This window comes from Pseudophryne corroboree, chromosome 2 (genome assembly GCF_028390025.1).
Source record: "Pseudophryne corroboree isolate aPseCor3 chromosome 2, aPseCor3.hap2, whole genome shotgun sequence".
NCBI classification, from domain to species: Eukaryota; Metazoa; Chordata; class Amphibia; order Anura; family Myobatrachidae; genus Pseudophryne; species Pseudophryne corroboree.
Window position 1 is genome coordinate 695,094,753 of NC_086445.1, and position 26,197 is coordinate 695,120,949.

General features: G+C 44.7%; 1 protein-coding gene across 15 annotated transcripts in view; it reads left to right on the forward strand.

Moving 5' to 3' along the window:
* Positions 1-26,197, forward strand: part of PLEKHA6 (pleckstrin homology domain containing A6) — a 296,849-nt gene that overhangs the window by 259,111 nt on the left and 11,541 nt on the right. For 7 of the 15 annotated variants that reach the window (XM_063955254.1, XM_063955247.1, XM_063955245.1 and 4 more), the window contains 15 exons: positions 6,426-6,479; positions 8,720-8,797; positions 9,448-9,516; positions 9,650-9,730; positions 10,920-11,069; positions 12,115-12,210; positions 12,291-12,402; positions 12,547-12,686; positions 13,967-14,104; positions 14,815-14,959; positions 17,000-17,109; positions 17,455-17,637; positions 17,807-17,971; positions 18,173-18,190; positions 18,423-18,556. In XM_063955254.1, the coding sequence (XP_063811324.1) occupies positions 6,426-6,479; positions 8,720-8,797; positions 9,448-9,516; positions 9,650-9,730; positions 10,920-11,069; positions 12,115-12,210; positions 12,291-12,402; positions 12,547-12,686; positions 13,967-14,104; positions 14,815-14,959; positions 17,000-17,109; positions 17,455-17,637; positions 17,807-17,971; positions 18,173-18,190; positions 18,423-18,556 (1,673 nt within the window). The remainder of the gene's footprint in view (positions 1-6,425; positions 6,480-8,719; positions 8,798-9,447; positions 9,517-9,649; positions 9,731-10,919; positions 11,070-12,114; positions 12,211-12,290; positions 12,403-12,546; positions 12,687-13,966; positions 14,105-14,814; positions 14,960-16,999; positions 17,110-17,454; positions 17,638-17,806; positions 17,972-18,172; positions 18,191-18,422; positions 18,557-26,197) is intronic. The other 8 variants (XM_063955243.1, XM_063955256.1, XM_063955246.1 and 5 more) reach the window with 7 other exon arrangements.

A 26,197-nucleotide genomic window follows, 5' to 3' on the forward strand; every position in this document is an offset into this window, starting at 1 on the left:
AAATGTTCAATGCCTCCTTCATTGCCGTGATCATGTAACGTGTGGCCCTACTGGACATTACGTTTGTCTCCTCACCGTCGACACTGGACTCAGTATCCGTGTCTGGGTCTGTGTCGACCCACTGAGGTAACGGGCGTTTTATCGCCCCTGACGGTGTCTGAGACGCCTGGACAGGCACTAATTGATTTGTCGGCTGTCTCATATCGTCAACAGTTTTTTGTAAAGTGCTGACATTGTCACGTAGTTCTTTAAATACAACCATCCAGTCAGGTGTCGACTCCCTAGGGGGTGACATCACTAATACAGGCAATTGCTCTGCTTCCACATCATTTTCCTCCTCATACATGTCGACACAATCGTACCGACACCCAGCACACACACAGGGAATGCTCTGATAGAGGACAGGACCCCACTAGCCCTTTGGGGAGACAGAGGGAGAGTTTGCCAGCACACACCAGAGCGCTATATATATATATATATAGGGATAACCTTATATAAGTGTTACTCCCTTTTATAGCTGCTGTTTATAATTTAGCTGCCAATAGTGCCCCCCCTCTCTCGTTTTTACCCTGATTCTGTAGGGACTGCAGGGGAGAGTCAGGGAGCCGTCCTTCCAGCGGAACTGTGAGGGAAAATGGCGCTTGTGTGCTGAGGAGATAGGCTCCGCCCCTTCACGACGGCCTTATCTCCCGCTTTTTTCTGGAAAACTGGCAGGGGTTAAATACATCCATATAGCCCAGGAGCTATATGTGAGGTATTTCTTTTGCCATCCTAAGGTATTTCTGTTTTTATTGCGTCTCAGGGCGCTCCCCCCCAGCGCCCTGCACCCTCAGTGACCGGAGTGTGAAATGTGCTGAGAGCAATGGCGCACAGCTGCAGTGCTGTGCGCTACCTTAGTTGAAGACAGGAACGTCTTCTGCCGCCGATTTCACCGGACCTCTTCGTTCTTCTGGCTCTGTAAGGGGGCCGGCAGCGCGGCTCCGGGACCCATCCAGGCTGAACCTGTGATCGTCCCTCTGGAGCTAATGTCCAGTAGCCTAAGAAACCCAATCCACTCTGCACGCAGGTGAGTTCGTTTCTTCTCCCCTTAGTCCCACGATGCAGTGAGCCTGTTGCCAGCAGGACTCACTGAAAATAAAAAACCTAAAATAAACTTTTACTCTAAGCAGCTCAGGAGAGCCACCTAGCATGCACCCTTCTCGTTCGGGCACAAAAATCTAACTGAGGCTTGGAGGAGGGTCATAGGGGGAGGAGCCAGTGCACACCAGCTAGTTCAAGCTTTTACTTTTGTGCCCAGTCTCCTGCGGAGCCGCTATTCCCCATGGTCCTTACGGAGTCCCAGCATCCACTTAGGACGTTAGAGAAAAGTGGCATTTATGATTATTGGCCTGATTCAGAGTTGAACGCAACTTCTATACAACAAAAAATATTTGTTTGTACACAGGACCTGATTCCGAGAAGGATGCAGTTCACATCGCTGCTGCGTCTTTGGGTGCAGCAACGATATAGAAATATGCTAATGCTGCAGGAGGAGCCTGAAGGAAAGTCCTTTCCTTTAAAGTCCTACAGAGTCTTTCCCTTTTGAACATCCATGTGTCCGAATGTGCCTGGACTGAGATGCCCACTTCCAGTGTCCATGCATGCAGTAATACCAACTGGTTCATCTGTAGACACATTATCAGTTGCACCATTGAAGCCTACACCAGCCCTATTGCAGTTTCTCTGTCCAAATTTCCTATGTAAGCGATTGAGCGTCCGTGTATTACAACCACTATCACTGGCATGCCCACGCACTCCCCCAACACACCCATAAGTGTGATCGTGCTTGCATCTGAAATCACAACTGCATTTCTCTATTTACGCATGTGCAGTGCAACTTAGACACATGCGCAGTAACAGAACATCACTACACTACTTCCGACATCACCAGTGCATTCACCTCTGAATCAGGACAATTATGTGTATTAGTCTACAGGGCCATCTTAATGTATAGACACATTGGGTATCTGCCTAGGGCCTCACGATTATAGGGGCCTTCCAGCAGGGGCAGGTGGGGCTGAGGATCATCTGTCGGTGCCTCTGGAGCTTCTTGAAAAGCAAATGGAGAATGCTGCCCAGTGGCTCTGATTGTGAATTACACACAATCAGAGCAACCAGGCAGCATTCTCTTCGTGCCTCCCAGCTAGCATGCTGATTGCTGGATGGCTGTAGCAAATTCACCAATCAGACTGCTAGCAGCCATTCACTGTATGGAAGCATGTGGAGAGATGGTGCAAGACAGCAGGAGCAGTAAGAGGGGTAAGTTATGTTTTGTTTTTTCATTTATTTCCGTAAATGGATGGGTAGGATCCACAGTGCATTGCTTTGCCCAGGGCATACAATACTGTTAAGATAGTCGTGAATATGTGTACAATAAGTTCTACTGAAATGCACTGGTTATAGTGTTAATTGTGCATTGTTAAATCTGCAGAGCCATGATGCTTATGTATGTGTGCAAGTATGCCTGCTGGTCCCCCAGGCCATCTCAAGGCTTATACCAATGTTACAATCACAACACCTCCATAAAGTCAATTTAGTTCATTTTGAAAATTGGTGGATGCTCTGTAAAAAGTGTAGTATGGTACACATCAAAGTCCAGCTGCCGCAAGAGCACTTTACACATTTATGCATTTCTCCTTATATACTCTCTGTACAGGAAATCCCATATAATGCACATGCCAAAGAACATTAAAATGGGATATTGATTAGAGCACCCTTATGAACTCGACTGGAGATATGCTTTAGCACTCCCTTGAGATCATTGATTCATACTTTAATGTGACCCAATACATAACAGTATAATATGTGATCACCACAAACAACAGCACTTATCATCATCATCACAAATTATTATATTTATATACAGCATATATTTAATGCTTATGCCTGCTACGCTATGGATGGTGTATGGGAAAGCAAGACATAAGATGAGGTTCTGCCTTGGGATTGAGCACGGGATCCCAAAGCTCATCACCAGGCACGAATCGTGGCAAGCGCAGCTAGCCCTGCAGTGTTTGTGTTGGTTCATACTGTGCATGTGCTAAATGGCTTAATCATGATTGAGTGTGTCCACAGTTTCAGTGTGATACCTAAATCAAATTGGGTCTAGTAAATATTTTTACTGCAACAGTTTGTGGCCATCGAACTTGTGATATTCGTTCAGAGTGGAATCCCCAGATGTGTGCAGGTTAGACCATCCAAGTTCATCAAACACCACATTTGAATTGTGATGCCCAATGAATTAACTTTTTCCTAATTGCAAAAAAATTCTAAATGATCACGAAACAGCTTACTTCAGTTATACCAGTGTTTTTCACATTTTTGGGAATCACGGCGCCCTAGACTGTCAGAATTTTTTTTCACAGCACCCCCTAGTCCAAAATAATAATTTAAGTAAATTGTATTTATATGTTAACTGTTGTAATTATCTGACTAATGATACCAAAGATCCAGAAGCTGAAAAAAGAATTTCATGAAATGCATTATGATGATAAAGACTCTGAAAATGATTCTGTTTGGTCATGGTTAGATCCTAGAAGTTGGTTTTAAGGATTTGGGGATTTGGGTAAATGGTTGTCACACATGTTGTATTCCTTGAAAAAGTTTATTCTTGTGATCAGAAATTTCATTCTGCTCATATATGCCTTTTATAGATGTGGTCTATGCTGTATCCAGATGGCTATTACAAGGAAAAGAAACACTGAGAACATACAAGAGATGATGCTGAATGAACTTTACAGACGTGTCCTCTTACATCTTTGCTCCACGCGCTACAAGTCACGTTACACAAAACGCAGGAGTGCCGTGTGACTTAGTAGCGCCGAGCACCTTTTTTGTGCAAAGTAATGCAATATGAGGCACAAGCAGCTTCTGTTGATTAAAATGCTATGCAGCATATATTCTGTGTGTGACTTCGACTATATTTGCATAAAAAATGCTATGCTACAGTGTTTTCCTGGAAAACACTGTAACGTGTCATTTCGGATGCAGACACAGCCACAATCACACACACTGAATATAGGCATGCTGCACATCATTTTAATCAACAGGATCTGCTTGTGTGCATTATGTTGCGTCTAGGATGCATCTTCGAGGGGAAAAAAAGATGCGCACCGCTACAGAGTCCCGCCATGCATGGCACAACTTGAAGGGCTATTTAGCGTGACTGTAGCAAGAATGTAAGAGGACACATGTATTCCTATGCAGTTTCCTAAGTGATATAGCACTTGTAAAATGTGCTTAATCAAACAGTGTTTTTGTTAAATAGCTAAGTGCATAAGGAATATTATATATATTTTACTTATTTTGTATACTTGCATATTTTGTAGGTATACCTATCATATAATACAATTTCTATGGAAAATAAGCATATTCCATAGAGTTAGATATGTGACCTTCATACACACATTAGTTCAGTTATAAGATACATGTTCCTTTAACACACTTTGTACAAAAACATCTTATTTCTGAGAAAACCGGATGATGCGGATGATTTGCGACCAATGTGCGTAATATAATTGGAATTAAACCCAAATTAGGTTGAGGAGGAATAACATGCAGGAAACTTCTCAGAAAATGGCTATTGTATTGCCAAGGCCAAAGGACAAGCATAAGATTTGTCAGATTTGATAAATTTCATATGGATGTTATATCCGATTATGCCAAATGTTTAAATGCGTACACAGAATTAAAGAATATTCTAGAAGGTATGATATCAAGGGGATTGTCAGAAAAGGGTATACATTGTATGAAATCCTTTATGTAGTTGTTGTTGCATTCCAACCGTGAGACTTGTAACCATTCTCCGAAGGATTGATCTATTAATTAATTAATTAATTAATACTTCTTTAAGAAACTAATTTGAAATGTATTACTTATTGGCAGCATCAACAGAATATCCAGTATTCAACACACCCTTATGTTTAATTATGTGATGAGGGACAGGATTCGCTTCTATTTGTCAATATATTATATGATTGACAGCCACCAGCACCGGTTTTTGCCTGTTAAATTGACCATAAATAATTTGAATTGGTCCTGAACCACCAAACCAACCCCTGCAAGTGTCTCGAGGCACCCCAGGGTGCCAGGGCCCACACTTTTGGAACCAGTGGGTTAAAGGTTATGTGTAGGACATATGCGTTCAGCAGCAAAGTGTCTCTTGAATGGCCTCCCAATGCTGGCAGCTTTGAAAAGAGGTTTGTTTTTAGTTGTTTCTTTTATTAGTTGGTTGCTGTTCAGCACACTGCTGAGAATTACACATTTTGTAAGCCTAAGAGGGGTATAAAATTGGCCCTGATGCATTTTCGGCTGATAGAAAGGGGCGAAATGACGATTTGTGACCAATGGTCATTATCGCAGTATTCAATTAGAGTCCCTTTATTTCGACTGACATTAAATCCGCGATCCCATGAAAACACATGGGATCTGGGATAAGTTCCCAATCCCATGTGTTATCGTGGCTACGGTAGCTGCTTCTCTGAAATTATGCTTTGCGTGCTGAGGTGTGCTCGGGTATAAAGACGCCGGCATCGGGGCTAATAGGATATCACCCAGAGAGTTTGTGCACAAGAGCTATTTAAATCTGAATTCTCTTCACTGTGCTTTGTACAGAGGTGATGACTCAGGGCTCTCGCCATTATTCTCAAAGTAGATAGAAGAGCAGGGACAGTTCGGCACATTCTGTTGTTTCTGATCCCTGTTATCTGCTCAGAATAAGATGGCCATGGCACTTCACTGCATGTTTTACCAGGAACTTTTAAAGGCAATACCATTCAAAGCAAAATGAGGCGTGCTTAAACATGACGAGAAATGGTGGCTAAATGTACTCCTCTTTTTTGTCATCTGTTCAGTGGAACATAGGTGAGAATGATTTCACTTACTGTACACCCATGTGCACAAGCCTGAAATTACAGTACTTACAGTAGATATGAATATGCAGATTAAACAATAACTCTTTCACTATTACTAACAGAGCCTATAGAAATGTATGTATATACGGCATAAAAATGTGCCCTCCGTGTTATGTCCCGTGTGTCATGTGTTCCTGAAGTGTCCATTTCCTGTGATATCAGTTTGGTCTGTCTTACATGTTGCATGTTATGTGTGATAGGAATGTGTGTTATGTTTCTACTGTGTAACCTGCAGTGTGATTGTTCTGTGTGTTTGGATTGCCTGGCGCTGCATGGCATGTTGTCTTTCCTTCCCTGCTTTTGCACTTCTGCGCACGTCTCTGCAGCTTGCTAGATTTGTGATCCCCCAATCCTTGCTGAGTACCTTTATCAACAACTAGATGTGGGGGTGGGAGGCTCAGAACCTGCCTTGCGCTCTGCTTTGCCTTTTTAACCCTGTGTTTGTCTCCTGCTGCTGCTTCCCCTTCCCCACAGGATGAGATGTTAGATCTGCAGTTACAGAGGCACCTTGATTTTTTGGATCAGCAGGTAGGAAACCACTAAGCTATGTCCCTCCATCTTTACCCTGAGTTCCTGTCATTGTGACGCAGTGTCTGACCTTCCCTTCCCTCTCCTCATAGACTGTGCCATGTGTGGTAGGTTAGACCCCTCGTAACAATGTGTCATTGCATTAAGGATTTGCTTATGGAAATATGCAAATGTGAATTCAGAATGCAAATGAGTTATATTTAATAAATAGTATTATATGAGTTACCACAATCAATTGTAGTGTTAGAAAACATTAGATGGTAGGGGGTCATAGTAATAGTACAGTTGCTATACCTAACCACTGCTTCTTAAGTGTCACCAGTTCCAGCAGAGAATGAAGCGCTCCCAACATCTCACAGAGTCACTATTAAGCAAAGTGCATCAAACCTGTTAGGTGACAGCTCATGGCTGTTTAAAGATATTTGATCCTTAGCATTTTAATAAGGAAAATATATGACAATAATATTTTATTTGCTGAAGTGATACTGGTATTATAATATTAAAAATATATCCTTATTTTTTTACTACAGCGTAAATACAATAATTAGCGTTGCCAATCCCGGGCCATTTTTTCAATCTCTGGTATCAGGATTGAAAAATGGTCAATCCTGGGATCCCCGGGATACATTCGATTGGTTTGTTTCCTGTCTGTGTGTGTCCCACGCCCCACCCCACCCAAACCTGCACACATACTACCATGTTACCTGGGAGGGCAGGTGGGTAACTTCCTCCACTCCGGTGAGTTCCATACGGTGGATGGTGGGTGGCTGGCTGTGCAGCGTGACCTCTGACTTCACATCACGCTGCGCAGAGGGAGCCGGCAACGTTTTAGCCTCCTGAGGACGCTCAATGCTGCCCAGCATTAAAAAAACAAAGGACCGCCTGATCCCAAAATCCCCGGGATTGGAACTTCTAATCCCAGGACTGGAGCTTCCAATCCCGGGATTGAATACCGGCTGATTTTTGCCCTAAATCCTGGGATCCCGCCAATCCCGATCTGGCCACCCTAACAATAATGTAGCTGTTCAGCAACATCACACAGGTTCTAGCAGTTAGTACTTGATTAAATAAGCACATGTCTTTCTAGTAGATGCAGGAACATGTGCAGTGTTTGACCAGTTGAGAAGCAAGGCTTGTAATGGCATATAAAGTATGCATACATCACAGGGAGCATACGTGGGTGCGTGTCTACAGTAATACACAAATTGTCCCAATATGTGAAAACACTGTCCTGTATCTAATGAAAATGTCCTCAAGCATTTAGACTTTGATAGTTAAGGAAGGAAAACTGCATGATGAATATACAGAACATGGGTTGCACACAATAATGTACACAGCTATTGGGATTGCCATATATGATCTATCTGTCTATGATAGATAGATAGATAGATAGATAGATAGATAGATAGATATGATCACAACTATCTTTAGGAACATTAGGAGTTTTCAGAGTCTGAATGAATGGCAGTATGGAAGCCATGCTAAATCACAAAGGCATACTTCCAAATGTCCAGATGTAGTCATGACAATCCCAGTTAGGACTTTTGTCGGGATTGATGGAAACTTTGGAAGGCATATCCACTATTATTTAGTGGAGGGGGGTTGGGCGAGGTCTAACATTTCAGAAGATCTAGGTACAGCAATCGGACATGCCCCCACTGTAATGCGGTAACGTCCCCCTTTCAGAGAATTCTGGGAGGAAAACCGCATGTATAGCTGGAATGACAGAATACCTTGACTGGCGGCACCTATGATTAATATAAACATATCATTTTGACAGCGGAAAAGAACCACTTGGCCCATGTAGTCTATCCATATTACATACACTAGGGTTATTTTTTTATTTATTTTTCTGGGAGCCAATTAACCTACCAGTTTAATTTTGGAGTATGAGAAGAAACCGGAGTACCCGAAGGAAACCCATGCAAGTAACGGGGAGAAGATACAAACTCCACACAGTTAGGGCCATGGTGGGAATCAAACCCATGACCTCAGTGCTGTGAGGCAGTAATGCTAACCATTACACCATCCGTACTACCCTGTTGCTAAATCTAAATAATTGTTTGTACTAGAATACCCCTCTTTTCACTTTGTTGCTTTTCAGAGCAGAAAGAGTTTCTTGTGAGTCCAGATTTGTGTGAATTAGGTTAGCAAAGTGGATGAGTCAGGATACGAGTGTCTGCGCTGTGCCTGGAATTATTTGTCCTCATCCTGTGTTTCCCCTTCACCACCTGCTGCAGATGAGTGAGAGTGAGACTTTGATCAGCATGGTTAATAATATGGTACACTCCTCCCCCAGAGCACAGATCTTCATGCAAGTAAGAGAACACTGACGTGTCACCTTCGCTCTGCATGACACAACCCATTCTCATCTCCACAGCACATAGGCCACCATGATAAATTATACTGGGGACAAGAACTCAGTGTAAAGCAGTACGGAGTGGCTGCATATTATATCAATTTCTTTTTTTAATAGCTCCATTTGCCTAAGGTGTAAATGTATGCATATGTACCAGTAAAAGCTATTAATGGCACCAAAAGGTGTCATTGTGTCATCCTCATGATGTGTCACACCACACAGTCAAATTTAGATACATAGTTGTTGGAGTGTGAATTCTGCTGGGGGAGAGGGAGATGCACATCAGTGGGATGAAACATTGGCTTAGGTAGAGAACAGGGTCCATTGTTCCATCGCTCATTACCAATATCCACAGCATGTAAAATGCCTCATTCACTAAATTCACACAGGAACTGCGTGACCTCATCTTGTTATTTATGAAGTGGTTAGCAGTCATCACAATAACTAATGCTGTGTTTAGAAATTGATTTTACTTTCCTAAAATCTGTAAACGTTATAGGTCACTCAGTTCCTGAAGTGCATGTTGTAACTTTAGTTATCTCCTAGCTATTCTATATATTGCAACAAACAAAAGTGATATGTGTAATTAAAGTGATCTGTACTGCTTAGGTGTCCCCTTATGCAGATCCTTACAGAGAGGCATTACAAAGCTACAAGTTCAATGAACAGGACACAGATGTAAGTTTTTACTTGTGTGACATATACTTGTTGCAGGAAAGACAGTAGATATAAGCCTGCTGACCTTGCCATAAGCTGCTACTACTACTGTATGTGGACACTGATGCGTGATACCATGTTTTCATCCTACTAGAAACTACTGGGCAGACTGTGTGAACAACACAAGGTAGTGAGGGAGCAGGACCGGTTGGTGCAGCAGCTGAGAGCTGAGAAGGTAAGAGCTGCCATGTCATGTACACACCTTACTCCGCAAACACAGTTATTATTGGTATATGTGAGGAGAAACCTCACAAAAATTGTAACTAAAGTTTTAATTCCACTTTCACTAAAAACACTATCCTACATCTTTGGTCACTGTAGAATTCTTGAAATATACAGTCAAAGACATTATTATTATTATTATTATTATTATGTTGAACTTATATAGTAACAGTATGCAGAGGCACCAGATTGTTTATTGGAGGGGGGTGGGGTGGGGTATTCATTTAATTTAAGTACCGCTAAATCGTGAACGTCGCACCCTCCGGCAACCAAAGTAACCCGCCAAAACATCTACCTGATGACAGAGAGCAGTAAGCCTGTGGGGTTTTGTTTTTGCCACAACACTGACACAGCGCTACCGGCCGCTCCAAGACCACATGCAGTTAATAGACAAGATAAGATATCCAACAAGAGGAGTGCTGCCAGGAGTTGTAGTTTGGCATAGGCTTGTAGGAGCTTGTCACTACTGTGTACCGAGTTTTGCTCTAGAACTACAGAGTCCATCATGCAGTGCAAAGCTGGCTGCTGTCCTAACTTTATCAAACTAGACAAATCCATAAAAGGCAGCCTAATAATAAAACTTTACTACATCTGTTCATGCATTGATTGGCGCCAGTCTCAAATGCGTTACGTTGTGGATCCGGGGATCTATGTATAGCTGAGCTAAGATCATCAGATGTTCCACAAAGTCTACCACTTTTATAGGTTTTAGAAGCACAAACCATAATATACTGTAATTAAACAACTACAATTAAAGTCAAGATTAAGTATTGTAAAATGACTTTTCATCTCATCATAATGTTCTGTTTTGCAATAATATAATACAGTCAACTTCAAGTGTATTCAAATGTGAATACATTAGCCACGTCATGTATAATTATGCATATATGCATTTCTTGTTTACCAGCAAGGGCTGACAACTAGATCATGCATACCCTATATCTTCTCCCTATGAGAAGTATGAGTGCATCAGCCCCTTCCAGGTTATATACCGAAGAAATTTGCTTTGTTTGTTTATTTATTAATTTTTTCTCGCTCTTTCACATTTTAATGACATTGATGATTAGTGGGTGAAACAATGTGTTAGGGAGAAGAATGAGAATGTCATCTATTGCCTCTGACTGAGTTCCCTATTTGTGTAGGAGAGCCTGGAGAGTGCACTGATGGGAACTCACCAGGAGATGGAGATGTTTGGCAACCAGACGACATTTCCTGAGAAGTTACTGCTTCGGAAAGAATCTCTGCAGAACCAATTGATCAGTATCCGTGTGGAGCTGTCACAGGCCACCACGGTAAGACACTGGGTGACAGCCGTCAGGGGGAATACATTTTAAATGTGTTTATTTTTCATTTAATAATAATACAAGAAGTTACATGAGTAGAAAACAAATAGATTACACTTAAAGTGCATACACACTTGCCGAGGAAATAGATGACGTCGCTCATTTTCACCCTTCCTTAGCAACGTTGTTTACTATATTGGTCAGTGTGTATGTCGCCGCCGAGCGATGCATGGCCCTGCGGATCGTTAACAACCCTCGCTGTCGGCCGTACATGCATCTCAGTTGGGACTGTCGTCCTATGGGGGTGTAGTATGGCTGACCGGCAGTCTCCTGACCGCCGGTCAGCTTACCGACGCCGGGATCCCGGTGGGGAGAGGCGAGTGCAGCAAGCCCCTTGCGGGCTCGCTGCGCTCGCCACGCTGCGGGCTCGGTGGCGACGGGTTCTGTTCCCACTCTATGGGTGTCGTGGACACCCACGAGTGGAAATAGTCCCTGTTGGTCGGCATGCCGACCATCGGGATAGTGGAGGTCGGGAAGCTGGAGGAGGTCATGTGACCGTCGGTCACATGAATACCACCCGTCCTATGGTCGTCATATCTCTCAGTGTGTACGCACTGCCGCCGACCGCCCCGGCCTGGGAGGGGAAACACTAGGCCACGTCGCTCATAGATCACATTGCCTAGTGTGTACCCACCTTTAAGCACACTAAACAATGTGTGTACCCAGCGATATCGGAGGCAATGGGACCCGGCATGGGTGCCTGTATCGGCAAGTGCATACACACTTGCTGATGCCGGGAGCTCAGTGGTGATGTCGCCCGTCGGATGGAGGATAGTTGATGACAATGAGCAGGAGCGAGCGTCGGCAGAAACATAGTGCATACACACTGGATTATTTGAACGAAGTGTCGTTCCGATCCGTTGAAATCGGGCACATGATATTGTCTAGTGTGTACCCAGCATTACACAGTTCTCCTTTGAGCAAATACGTTTAATCCAAGGTTGTGCCTGCTGCTTTGCTAAAAGAAAGAACATCCGTTTCTATGTCCTATTAGGCATTAAACAACAGCAGTATGGAGTATGAGGTCCTGGAGGGAGAGGTGTCTGCTTTGCATGATGCTTTGTGGGAGCAGCTAAACCTGAACATACAGGTAAGAAGTCAGAGTCCTCTGAGTGCTACTGGTAGAGGTGTCACAGCAAGCAGCTCACGTTTTATATTCCAATTCCTCAGAATGAGATGATGAACAGACACATACAAAGGGAAATCTGGAGGATTCAGGATGTAATGGAAGGTCTGAGAAAAAATAATCCCTCCCGGGGGACTGATACAGCCAAGCACAGAGGTGAGCTAAAATTCTATCCACCAATAGCTGTGTGACTTTCAGTTCACATTACCAGCCCTTTATTAGTTACATGTTTGGCACATTCACATTCTGCCTCAAATCTACATTCACCGATCTCTCTCTCTCTCTCTCTCTCTCTCTCAGTAGTCACTGGGCCTTCAGCAACCTTCAGCTCCAACAGCCCAGCAAGCCCCTTGAGCTCCACCAGCCTCACTAGTCCCCTCAGCCCCTTCTCCCTCATCTCAGGATCTCAGGGATCACCCACCAAGCATACCACAAGCGAGGTATGTTCAGATCCTCTTATTTTACATATGGATGTCGGTGAGTTATGGAGCAGGCGTTATTATATTGATGGATTAATGATGTCATGACACTTTATTATTCCAAACTCTGCGATAATATATACATTTTCCCATGTCTATGTCTGTTTAAAGGAAAAAATAAATATCTAGTGTCAAGTAAAAAGTAATACGTCAAGATTTTCATGCTTATTAGTAAAAACAAAAACTCCAGCAGTGCTAGTGGTAGTAATGATGAGAGTGTAACCAGCTGTAATTGTGGCTTTGCTTATATTTGTTCCTTTATGTGTTTAAAATAATGGGGGAGATTTAGCAAAGCTTGCAAAGAGATAAAGGGGGTAATTCAGACCTGATCGCTGCTGTGCGTTTTCGCACAGCGGGCGATCAGATCTGAGCTGTGCATGTGTATGCACTGCAATGCGCAGGTGCGACGGACCGCAGCACCGGGCATCATTGCCTAGCGACGGGATGGTGTGAAAAAAATATTGCACAAGCGATCGCAAGGTGATTGACAATAAGTGACCCTTTGCGGGTGGCAACAGACCGTTTTACAGGAGTGTCCGGAAAAACGCAGGAGGGACCAGGTGTTTTCAGGGAGGGTGTCTGACGTCAGTTCCAGCCCCGATCAGCAGCAAACAATCGCAGCGGCAGAGTAAGTCCTGGGCTGAGCAGAGGCTCCACAAACTGATGTTTGTGCAGCTCTGCTACAAAAGCGATCGCACACCTGCATAGCACTTTACCCCTCCTCCTGTAGGCGGCAACTATCTGATTACAGGGCTGCAAAAAACGCACCCTAGCGATCAGGTCTGAATTACCCCCAAAGTACCGACCAATCTGATCCTGTCATTTTTCAAACACAGCCTGTAAAGTGGCAGAAGCTGATTAGTTAGTACTTTTTCTCTCCCCAAGCTTTGATAACGCTCCCCCAAAGTTTTATAGCACCTTGTTATATGAAACTAAAGCTTGTCGTCAGTCATGTGAAAATGTTTTGGTTAGATTAGATACAATTGTTTCTAAAAGTTACCTTTGCTAATATCAAAGTGTTTTACTGGTCTTTAATTATTCTCATTTTTAAACAATTTTTATTTCCCATTGATACATACAACTCAGTTTCTCAGTTTTTGTTTGCCACATCATATTTCTATATTAGACCTGTTTCTATCACGTTTTCCTTTCAGAATTTGTATCCTACTTTATTTACCCTCATATTTTACCTCACATTTCATCTCCTGCTGCTAATGCTTTCTGGCTTCCTCTCTGCTCAGGACTCGGGCCCCCCTCGGCCCCCTCTCCCTCTTTCGTACACCCCCCTGGACTCTCCTCTGACTGTCCCTCCACCCCCGGGGGAGGGCCGCTTCCAGCCTTGGCCTTACCCTATCTCCCCCTGCTGGCCACACAGTGAGGTAACTAGATGGAATGGTTGGTGAACAAACAATGGTGGGGAAATAGGGTGCATGTCTTAATAGCTTAATTAGACCCTTTCAACCAAAAATGAGTTATGACTCAATGTAAGTACATAGTTACCAAATCAGGGAAATCATATATTACCTGTTAGAGATTTATATTTGTTTGTATGTTAAAGCATGTCCCTCTAACAAATATATAGACTTAGGACTCCTTTAGGAAGAAATAATATTAGCTGTGCATATAAATTATGTCCAAGGGGTGTATTTATCAAAGCATGTACAGAGATAAAACTGAGGGAAATAAAGCACTCGCCAATCAGCTCCTGTAATTTTTCAAACATGGTCTGCAACATGAGAGCTAGAAGCTGATTGGTTAGTGCTTTATATATCTTCACTCTTTCCATGCTTTGCTAAATACCCCCATCCAAGTGCTTTACTGGACTTTCAATGAAAATTAAAGTTCAAAAGCCAAATAATTATATATGTTCCCACCTTGTAGTGTGTAATGTGTTATGAAAATATGTTGATGTGCTGGTGTATAGTAATATGTTCACCTCCTTTTCTTCCTCTTTAATGATTGGTCTTTTTGTATGTATTTATAGTATTATATCATTGTCTTGCTTAACCCTACTCTCTTCCTCATTTTTTTCTCCTCTATTTTTCTTATCGCATTTTCCTCACTCGTACCTTTTTATTTTTCTGTGCAGTTGAAGCTAAACCTTGAACCATATAAGAGAGAATCTCCCCATCTTTCAACATCTCTGCCCAGTGAAGGTGTCAGTTCCATTCACACACGAGCAGATCAAGAGGCAGAGAAACAACAGCAGTTACAGCTACAGGCCATCAACAAAGGTACTGATGAGTGCATGTCATGCTTAGTTACTTGGGATTGAACAATGGTGGTCATTCCGAGTTGTTCGCTCGTTGCCGATTTTCACAGTGCAGCGATCATGTGAAAAAACGGCAAAAATACGCATGCGCATGGTACGCAGCGCGCATGCGCTAAGTACTTTCACACAAAACTTTGTAGATTTACACAAGATCGAACAAAGTTTTTTCAACGCTCGAGTGATCGTAGTGTGATTGCCAGGAAGTGGGTGTTTCTGGGTGGAAACTGGCCATTTTCAGGGAGTGTAAAAACACAGGAGTGGCTGGAGAAACGGGGGAGTGGCTGGCCGAACGCAGGGCGTGTTTGTGACGTAGAACCAGGAACTAAACGGAATGAGGTGATCGCAGTCTAGGAGTAGGTCTGGAGCTACTCAGAAACTGCAGCAAATTATTTAGTAGCAGTTCTGCTAATCTTTCGTTCGCTATTCTGCTAAACTAAGATACACTCCCAGAGGGCGGCAGCCTAGCGTTTGCAATGCTGCTAAAAGCAGCTAGCGAGCGAACAACTCGGAATGAGGGCCAATGTGTTGCTTTTTCATCATATTTATTGTTCTTATTTATTTTTTTGATTTTATTTTTTTATTGTTTATTGATTTTTTCATGTAAAATATATCAATAGCACATAAAACAACAATTATAAAGAAAACATGTGGAGTTAGAAACATGTAGATATTCTGTACGGTCTTCAAACATATGAGATGTGCAGACTGGTTCAACCTGTTAAATTAAACTGCATTGATATAGAAGACAAACAAGCATAGTGAAAATGATGATGGTATCATGCTTCAATCATCTAAATGATAATGGACTATGAAGAGTACCGTGAGTAAGAAGGGGATAAGCGTGAGAAAGGGGGAAAGAGGAATAGAGGAAAGGGTGAAGTAATAAGAGGATGGATGTACGTCTCTCACATCTCAACAATATAATTATAATATAAAGCATTTCTAAAGTATTTAAAATAGTTTCGGTCTGAAAGTGATTTGTCCATGGTGACAACGTTTTAATGAAAGTGGAAGGTGTTTCGTGCAGTATAGAGGTAATGTATTCTAATGTTTATATAGACCATGGTCACTAGGTCGACATGGCAAAGGGTGACACATAAAAAGGTCGACATGAGTGTTTCACATTTTTTTTAACTTTTTCATACTTTATGGGGGTAATTTGATCGCAGCAGGAAATTTTTTAGCAGTTGGGCAAAACCATGTGCACTGCAGGGGAGGCAGATATAACATTTGCAGAGAGAGTTAGATTTGAGTGGGTTATTTTGTTTCTGTTAAGGGTAAATACTGGCTGCTTTATTTTTACACTGCAAATTAGATTGCAGATTGAACACACCCCACCCAAATCTAACTCTCTCTGCACATGTTATATCTGTCCCCCCTGCAGTGCACATGGTTTTGCCCAATTGCTAAAAAATGTCCTGCTAAGATCAACTTGGAATTACCCCCTATGATCCACGTGGACTACAATTGGGAACAGTAACCTGTGCCGAGTGCATCGGTAGTGGAGCGAGGCACCTTGCCCGAAGCATGGCGAGCCATGCGAGGGGATACTGTGCACTAATTGGGGTTCCCCGTCACTTTATGAAGAAAACCACACCAAAAGAACGTAAAAAAACTCACGTCGACCTTTTTCCATATCGACCAATTTCAGGTGTCGACCTAGTCACTGTCGACCAATAGTGGTCGACCTAATGACTGTTGACCTAGTTACTGTCGACCCTATGATGCACACCCCGTTGCATTGATTGTAGCTGTTAGTGAGGGAGATGTAGGCAATTTCCATTGGGCGTCTATATAGGATTTAGCAGCTCCTAAAATATGATTAATTTGTTTTTGGGTTATCGAAGGGATATGAGGAATAGGTCTCAGAATTATGGAGTAGAGTGCTGTATCTGGCATCTGAACACCAGTGACTAACTTAATTAAATTGTGAATTCTTGTCCAGTAGGGGCGGATAATCGGACAGGAACTTATTTTTTTTAAATTTTTATTCTCTTGCAAGTTGGAATTGTCCCTCCAAGGACTAAGTCACCGAATGACGAAGGACCAGTAACAAAACCATTGGTGGTTAGAAGAGGGGGCAGTCGTGCACCAAATGGGCAAATCTCAAGGGTGAGATCAAACTTTGTGACTTCCTTTGTCTACCAATCTTTTGTCCTTTCCACTGATTTGTTTCATGCATTTGTTTCCATGTTCTTTGATGTGTTCGAGTAAACGCACTAAACCTACACCATCTTGTATTTTCACTTCCCCTATTTAAGGTAAATAAATTAGTTCCTAGACTTTGTCTATTGGCTACTTACACAAATGCATAGAAATCCCAATCAACAGCATTCAAGTGACTCAGATTGCACTAGATAGGTAGACATACTGTACTTACATAGCAATGAATTATTGTAATGATGTTATGGTTCATATTATAGTCAGTTGAACACAACAACATTTTTATGTTGACAGGAACGGCCAAAGAGCGCACTGTTCCCCAGCGAGGTGAAGTCTAAAATGAGTGTAGAGGAGCAGATTGATCGCATGAAACGGCATCAGAGTGGGTCAATGAAAGAAAAGAGGCGGAGCCTTCAGCTCCCATCCGGTCAGCAAACAGAATCCAGCACTACAAAACCAGCAGGCACATACAGAGTGGTGCGTCACATTGACCCCTTTTGAACTTACTTATATCGTTCTAGCTTCAGAAACAGCCAACATATAGACCATAGAATGGAGCACTGCACAAAAGTATTGCTCTACATGCTCATATCATTTAGGGTTCATTTGCATGTGTTGCTCACTACACACCCTTCATTGGTTACAGGTGCGGAGGCATCGCAGCATTCATGAGGTGGACATCTCAGACCTGGAAGCTGCTATACGTTCCCAGGAGACCCAAAGGACATACGAGTCCCCTCGGGATGAAATTGCCAGGCTGCGAAAGATGGAGCTGGAGCCACAGGCCTTCAGTGTAGACATTAACAGAGAGGTAAATACCTGAAACACAAACACGTACTAAACTCACTCACCATCCTCTAATTCTCCTACTGTATAACTCCTACCCCTTCTTGTCTTTTGTCCCTTTTACCTCGGTCACTATCTCTCCTTTACTTTTCTCTTTCTTGTCTTACTCCTTTTATTTCTTATAACCTTCCTCTTTTACCAATATAACTATTCAACTCTGTTTCAGCTCAACACCCCAGACAAGGTGCCAGTCCCTGATTGTTATATTGTATCTCGTACACTGTATCATACTCATTGTATGTAGCACACACTACTTGTATCTCAGTCACTCTGTATCACAGTGTGTCTGCCATTGCATGTGTAGCTACGGTGTGCATCACAGAGACACTGCATGACTCACACTTTATATGTGTTGCACAGGTTGCATCATTTGCACTGTATGTATCACTCTCTGTATGTCCGTCTCTATGTCTCAGCTTTCCACCCCAGACAAGGTGCTCATTCCAGAGCGGTACATTGATATGGAACCCGAGAGCCCTCTCAGCCCAGAGGAGTTACAGGAGAAACAGAGGAAGGTGGAGCGGATAAAAACACTTATTGCCAAATCAAGGTTGGACGTTTGTAGTGAAATCTAATATCTTTATTATATAATATGTGTGTGGATTAACGGATCGACAGTTATGGTTGACAGTCAATAGGTTGACACCAAATGGTAAATATGCATTAGGTCGACAGGTACAAACAAAATGTAAACATGACAATGGCCAACACATAAATGTCGACACAAGTTTTTTGGGTTAAATCTTGTATATTTCATGTTATGTGACCACCATCACTGCAAATGTGTACCCTGGTGGACTCGCTTTGTTCGCCACACTTCAGGCAAGGTTGCTCACTTCCCTTGCTACAGGTTAGTATTCCCAATAGTAAATCAAGAAAATGTTGGGAGAACATGTGAAAACTAAAAAAAAAAATGTGCTGACCATTTGTGTGTCGACCATTGTCATATCAGCCTTTTGTAACTGTCAACCTTTTGCACTATCTACCTTTCTCTTATGTCCTAGAGGATGCTGGAGACTCCAAAAGGACCATGGGGTATAGTCGGGATCCGCAGGAGCTTGGGCACACTTAAAAGACTTAATCTGGGTGTGAACTGGCTCCTCCCTCTATGCCCCTCCTCCAGACCTCAGTTAGACTTTGTGCCCAGGAGTGACTGGATGCACACTAGGGGAGCTCTCCTGAGTTTCTCTAGAAAAGACTTTATGTTAGGTTTTTTATTTTCAGGAAGACCTGCTGGCTACAGGCTCCCTGCAGCGTGGGAGTGAGGGGAGAGGAGCAGACCTACTTCTTCTTAGTTAAGGGCTCTGCTTCTCGGCTACTGGACACCATTAGCTCCAGAGGGTTCGATCACTTGGTGCGCCTAGCTGCTTGTTCCCGGAGTCGCGCCGTCACCCCCTCACAGAAGCCAGAAGAAAGAAGTCGGGTGAGTATGAGAAGATCAGAAGACTTCAGGATGGCAGTAGACTTCAGTAACGGAAGGTACAGCACAGCGGTAACGCTGTGCTCCATGCTCCCACACACATCACCAAAGGTATTTACTGGGTGCAGGGCGCTGGGGGGGAGGGGGGGGGGGTTTCGCCCTGGGCAGCATGTTACTGGAGTTTTGGGGCTGGCAGAGAGCTTTTCGGTGCCTCGGCACCGCTTCCAGAAACCCCCGCCGGCATTTTTCATTTTTAAATTTGGCGGGCCGAAGCGCGCCGGGAAGGGGGCGGAGCTTCGTCCCGCGGCTCACAGGCGCCATCTTCACCTTCAACACGCGGCTGAAGGGAGACGCTGCCGGGACCTCCACATTCCTCAGACAAGTAACGGGGAGATATTCAGAAGGGGGGGGGCCGCAGTGTGGTGCTTATTATCATTACAAAGCAGCGCTGGGTACATATATCTTTTCTTGGGATATATGGGCGCTGGGGTGTGAGCTGGCATACTCCCTCTGTGTCCTCTATCTGTGCTTCATTGTGGGCCTGTCACCTAGCTGGGACGTTCTGTGTGTTGTTGTGTGTCGGTACTACGTGTCGGCATGTCTGAGGCTGAATGTTATTCACCAGAGGAGGTTATTGGGGGAGCGGATGCGGGGCTAGATTTGGGACTGTCGACGCAGCCGACACCTGATTTACTCGCATTGCTCAATACTATAAATTCGAATGTTGCTTCTTTATCAAAGAGGTTAGATAAGTCTGAGTCACAGACGCAGGTGTGGAAAAAGTCCATGGAAGAGGCTTTGTCTCAGGTTCAGACCCCATCCGGGTCACAAAAGTGGCCATTTACTCAGGTGGTAGATACTGATACCGACACGGACTCTGATTCCGATGTCGATTTCACTGAGGCTGCTTTACATCCACGGTTAGTTAAGAGTATTCAGTACATGATTGTGGCTATAAAAGATGTTTTACACATTTCTGATGAACCTGCGGTACAGGAAACAAGGATTTGCTTGTTCAAGGGAAGAAAACCTGAGGTGAAGTTTCCCCCCTCTCATGAAATGAATACTCTTTGTGAAAAGGCTTGGGAGTCGCCGGATAAGAGGTGGCAGATTCCCAAGAGAATTTACATGGCGTATCCTTTCCCCTCTGATGACAGGGAAAAATGGGAGGCGTCTCCAAATGTTGACAAAGCTCTATCTCGTTTGTCTAAGAAAGTGGCGCTTCTGTTCCCTGACACTGCAGCTCTCAAGGATCTGGCGGATCGCAAGCTGGAGACGTCTTTGAAGTCCATTTTCGCTAATTCGGGTGCATTGCTCAGACCTGCTGTGGCGTCGGTATGGGTGAGTAGTGCTATTGCTATATGGGCTGAGAATTTAGCTAATGATATGGATACCCTTGATAAAGATAATGTCCTTTTGACTCTCGGTTATATCAAGGACGCTGCAGATTACCTGAAGGATGCGGCGAGGGACGTCTGTCTCTTGGGTTCAAGAACCAATGCCATGTCGATATCAGCCAGGAGGGCGTTGTGTATCCATCAATGGAACGCTGATGCCGACTCCAAGAGGGCTATGGAAGCGTTACCCTTCAAAGGTACTGTCTTGTTTGGGGACGGCTTGGCTGACCTGGTCTCGACCGCGACTGCGGGTAAGTCCTCTTTTCTTCCTTATGTTCCCACACAATAGAAAAAGGCACCACATCAGCAAATGCAGTCCTTTCGTCACAATAAATATAGGCGTGGAAAAGGTTCGTCCTTCCTCGCTTCAAAAGGTAGAGGAAGGGGAAGGAAACCTCCTGCAGGCTCAGGCGCCCAGGACCAAAAGTCCTCCCCTGCTGCTACCAAGTCCACCGCATGACGCTGGGGCTTCCCTGGGGGAGTCCGGACCGGTGGGGGGCCGTCTACGAATATTCAGTCAGGTCTGGATTCAATCATACCTGGATCCTTGGGTCCTAGAGATTGTGTCTCAGGGATACAAACAGGAGTTTCAGGAGATACCCCCTCACCGGTTCTTCATTTCGGCATTACCAGTAGCTCTTCTGGACAGGGAGGTGGTGCTGGCAGCGATTCAAAAATTGTGTCTACAGAGGGTCATTGTTCCCGTTCCCTCGTCCCAGCGGGGGGAGGGGTTCTACTCGAGCCTCTTTGTTGTGCCGAAACCGGACGGTTCGGTCAAACCAATTCTGAATCTAAAATCCCTTAATCCATACTTGAAAGTTTTCAAGTTCAAGATGGAATCCCTTCGAACGGTAATTGCCAGCCTGGAATGGGGGGGACTTTATGGTGTCAGTCGACATAAAGGATGCCTACTTACATGTCCCGATATATCCTTCGCATCAGGCCTTCCTCAGGTTTGCGATACAGGATTCTCATTACCAATTTCAGACGTTGCCGTTTGGGCTCTCCACGGCTCCGAGGATTTTCACCAAAGTCATGGCGGAAATGATGGTTCTCCTTCGCAAACAACGGGTTACAATTATCCCGTACTTGGACGGTCTCCTGATAAAGGCGAGGTCCAAGGAACGGTTGCTGAGAAGTGTAGATTTGTCACTGTCGGTTCTACGACAGCACGGTTGGGTACTCAATTTGCCAAAATCTCAGTTGATTCCCACCACTCGGCTGCCTTTTCTGGGCATGATTCTGGACACGGATTTACAGAAAGTATTTCTTCCAGAAGAAAAGGCTCTGGAACTGCAGGCGATGGTCAGGGAACTTCTGAGGCCGACGAGTGTGTCTATCCATCACTGTATTCGGGTTCTGGGGAAGATGGCTGTGGCGTACGAAGCCATTCCATTTGGCAGGTTTCATGCCCGGGTGTTTCAGTGGGACTTGCTGAGCAAATGGTCCGGGTCTCACCTGCACATGCACCGGAAGATAAGTCGATCTCCCAGAGCCAGAATTTCTCTCCTGTGGTGGCTACAAGATCATCACCTCCTAGGGGGACGCCGGTTCGGTATCCAGGATTGGGTGTTTCTAACAACAGATGCAAGTCTCCGGGCTGGGGCGCAGTCACCCAAGGAAGAAACTTCCAGGGGAAATGTAAGCCTGTCTCCACATAAATGTTCTCGAGTTAAGAGCCATTTACACCGGCCTGCTGCAAGCAAGAAGCCTTCTTCAGGGTCGACCTGTCCTGGTACAGTCAGACAACATCACAGCGGTGGCGCATATAAACCGTCAAGGCAGAACAAGGAGCAGAGCGGCAATGGCGGAGGCCACAGGAATCCTTCGCTGGGCGGAACAACACGTGAGCGCCCTGTCAGCAGTCTTCCTACCGGGAGTGGACAACTGGGAAGCAGATTTCCTCAGCAGACACCATCTCCATCCGGGAGAGTGGGCTCTTCACCAAGAGGTATTTGCAGAGGTGACAAAACGTTGGGGAATTCCGTTGATCGACATGATGGCGTCTCGTCTCAACAAGAAGCTCCCGAGGTATTGTTCCAGGTCAAGGGACCCCCAAGCCAGTGCAGTGGACGCCCTGGTGTCTCCGTGGGTTTTCCAGTCGGTGTATGTGTTCCCTCCACTTCCTCTCATTCCAAAGGTACTGGGGATCATTCGACGAGCAAGGGTTCAGGCGATTCTTGTCGTTCCAGATTGGCCAAGAAGGGCCTGGTACCCGGATCTTCAGGAATTACTGGTGGAAGATCCTTGGCCGCTTCCTCTAAGAGAGGACCTGTTGTTGCAGGGTCCATGCGTGTTTCCAGACTTACCGCGGCTGCGTTTGACGGCATGGAGGTTGAGCGCCAGATCTTAGCTCGTAAGGGTATTCCCACGGAGGTCATTCCAACTCTCATTAAGGCTAGGTAGGAGGTTACGGCGAAGCATTATCACCGTATTTGGTGTGAGTCTAAAATGGCTCCTGCGGAAGATTTTCACTTGGGTCGCTTTCTCCACTTTTTACAGGCGGGAGTAGATGCAGGCCTGAAATTGGGTTCCATCAAAGTGCAGATTTCGGCTTTGTCTATTTTCTTTCAAAAAGAGTTAGCTGTCCTCCCAGAGGTTCAGACTTTTGTGAAAGGAGTAATGCATATCAACCCTCCGTTTGTGCCTCCTGTAGCTCCATGGGACCTTGATGTAGTCTTACGGTTTCTCATGTCTTCCTGGTTTGAACCTTTGCATAAGGTTGAGTTGAAATTTCTCACTTGGAAGGTAGTTATGCTATTGGCACTGGCGTCTGCTAGGCGGGTGTCAGAGTTGGCGGCCTTATCTCATAAGAGCCCATACTTGATTTTTCATTCGGATAGGGAGGAATTGAGGACTCGTCAACAATTTCTGCCAAAGGTGGTTTCTTCATTTCACATTAACCAACCTATTGTGGTCCCGGTGGCTACGGAAGCTGTGGCGATTCCAAAATCTCTGGATGTTGTAAGAGCGTTGAAGATCTACGTCACTAGGACAGCTGTTGCTAGGAAAACTGAGGCGCTGTTTGTCTTGTATGCTTCCAACAAAATTGGTCATCCTGCTTCAAAACAGTCTATTGCACGCTGGATTTGTAGTATGATTCAGCAGGCTCATTCTTCGGCCGGACTACCGGTGCCGAAGTCAGTAAAAGCCCATTCTACCAGGAAAGTGGGCTCATCTTGGGCGTCTGCCCGAGGCGTCTCGGCGTTACAGCTTTGCCGAGCAGCTACTTGGTCGGGTTCAAACACTTTTGCTAAGTTCTATAAGTTTGATACCCTGGCCGATGAGGACCTTGCGTTTCCTCAGTCGGTGCTGCAGAGTCGTCCGCACTGTCCCGCCCGTTCTGGAGCTTTGGTATAATCCCCATGGTCCTTTTGGAGTCCCCAGAATCCTCTAGGACGTAAGAGAAAATAGGATTTTGGTACTTACCGGTAAATCCTTTTCTCCTAGTCCGTAGAGGATGCTGGGCGCCCGTCCCAGTGCGGACTATTACTTGCAGTGTTTTCTTGCTGGTTAAATTAATTTATACACGGGTTGTGTATTTCTTGTTTCAGCTTGTTGCTGGTGTTAATTCATACTGTTATCTGGTTTAAAGTTACTCCGGTTGTACGGTATGTTTGTGGTGTGGGCTGGTATGTTTGTAGCCCTTAGTTTAAACAAAAATCTTTTCCTCGAAATGTCCGTCTCTCCTGGGCGCAGTTCCTATAACTGAGGTCTGGAGGAGGGGCATAGAGGGAGGAGCCAGTTCACACCCAGATTAAGTCTTTTAAGTGTGCCCAAGCTCCTGCGGATCCCGTCTATACCCCATGGTCCTTTTGGAGTCCCCAGCATCCTCTACGGACTAGGAGAAAAGGATTTACCGGTGAGTACCAAAATCCTATTTTTTTTTATCTGTTGACCCCTTCTACAAGTTGACTTAATGCATGACGACCATATGGTGTTGACTTATTGACTGATCATCCGGATACATATAATATGAAGTATGTATTGCCGTATTAACGATATTGCATATGCAGAATATGTAATATTGCAATTCAGTATGCAGCAGTGGTAAAATAGTTGACTGTAGGATGTATGGTTTCAAATATATTTGAAAAAAAACAGTGCAAGTACTATGGCTTAAAATTCTCCTGTCATTTTACATTCCAGAACACCCTAACAATATTTTATTTTAATAACAGGACTATAGAGGTAATGATGCACTAAGTAAAGGTTAGAACTGCCCTGGTGTGGGATTGCAGAAAATCCAAGTCCCATCAAGTGTCACTATGCAATGCGGTTTTTTTTTTTTACTAATATATTACAAAAGCCAGAAACGGTCTTTCTCTTACGTCCTAGAGGATACTGGGGTCCACATTAGTACCATGGGGTATAGACAGGTCTACTAGGAGCCTTGGGCACTTTAAGAAATCAATAGTGTGCACTGTCTCCTCCCTCTATGCCCCTCCTACCAGACTCAGTTTAGAAAATGTGCCCGGAGGAGCCTGTCACGCTTGGGAAGCTCCTGAAGAGTTTTCTGCATTTATTTTCTATTTTATTGTTTTCAGGCAGGTCTGGCTGGCACCAGACTGCCTGCTTCGTGGGACATAGGGGGGGAAACGGCCCAACCTCCCTAGGGTTAATAGTCCCATTCCCCGCTGACAGGACACTGAGCTCCTGAGGGTCCTACCCCACCACACCAAGCGTACAGACCCGCAGCACGCCGCCACCCCTAACAGAGCCAGAAGACTGAAGAGTGGTGAGTAGGTGGCCGGCGTCCCGGTTAGCGGGTCACCAGCTGTAATGGCGCCATAAGGGTAGGAGCGCAGCGCTGCATGCACGCTGCGCTCCAGGCTTCAGATGCACTGTGTGACCGCTGTGAGGGGCAGCTGGAGCCACTAATATTACCCACAACTGGCACATATTACAGGGGTTTTAACCCACTGTAACCCTTATTATGCACCTCAGCCAGTATAAAAAGCGGGAAGACCGCACGCCATTACGGGGGTGGGGCCTTCACTATGAGCGGATCCAGCGGCTCACCAGCGCCATTTCCCTTCTGCAGCTGACACAGACAGCCTGACAGGAAAGCGCAGCTCCTCCACACGGATTCCAGAGCACCTCAGCGGTACCAAAAGGACATAGCAAAGGTGGGAGGAGCAATAATTCGGTGTACTAAGCCCTATTAAGGGTACTTAGTTTGCGACCCAGCTAAGTCTATACTTTAGCTGTAGGGGCACTGTGTAGCTGGCTCCGATACTCTGTGTCTCCCTAGAAGGGCTCTTTGTGGGTTAACTGTGCTTTTAACCTATTCCTCACTGTGTGTGTGTGTGTGTGTGTGTGTGTGTGTGTGTGTTCTTTTACATTTATCATGTCAAAGGAGTGTGTATCATGC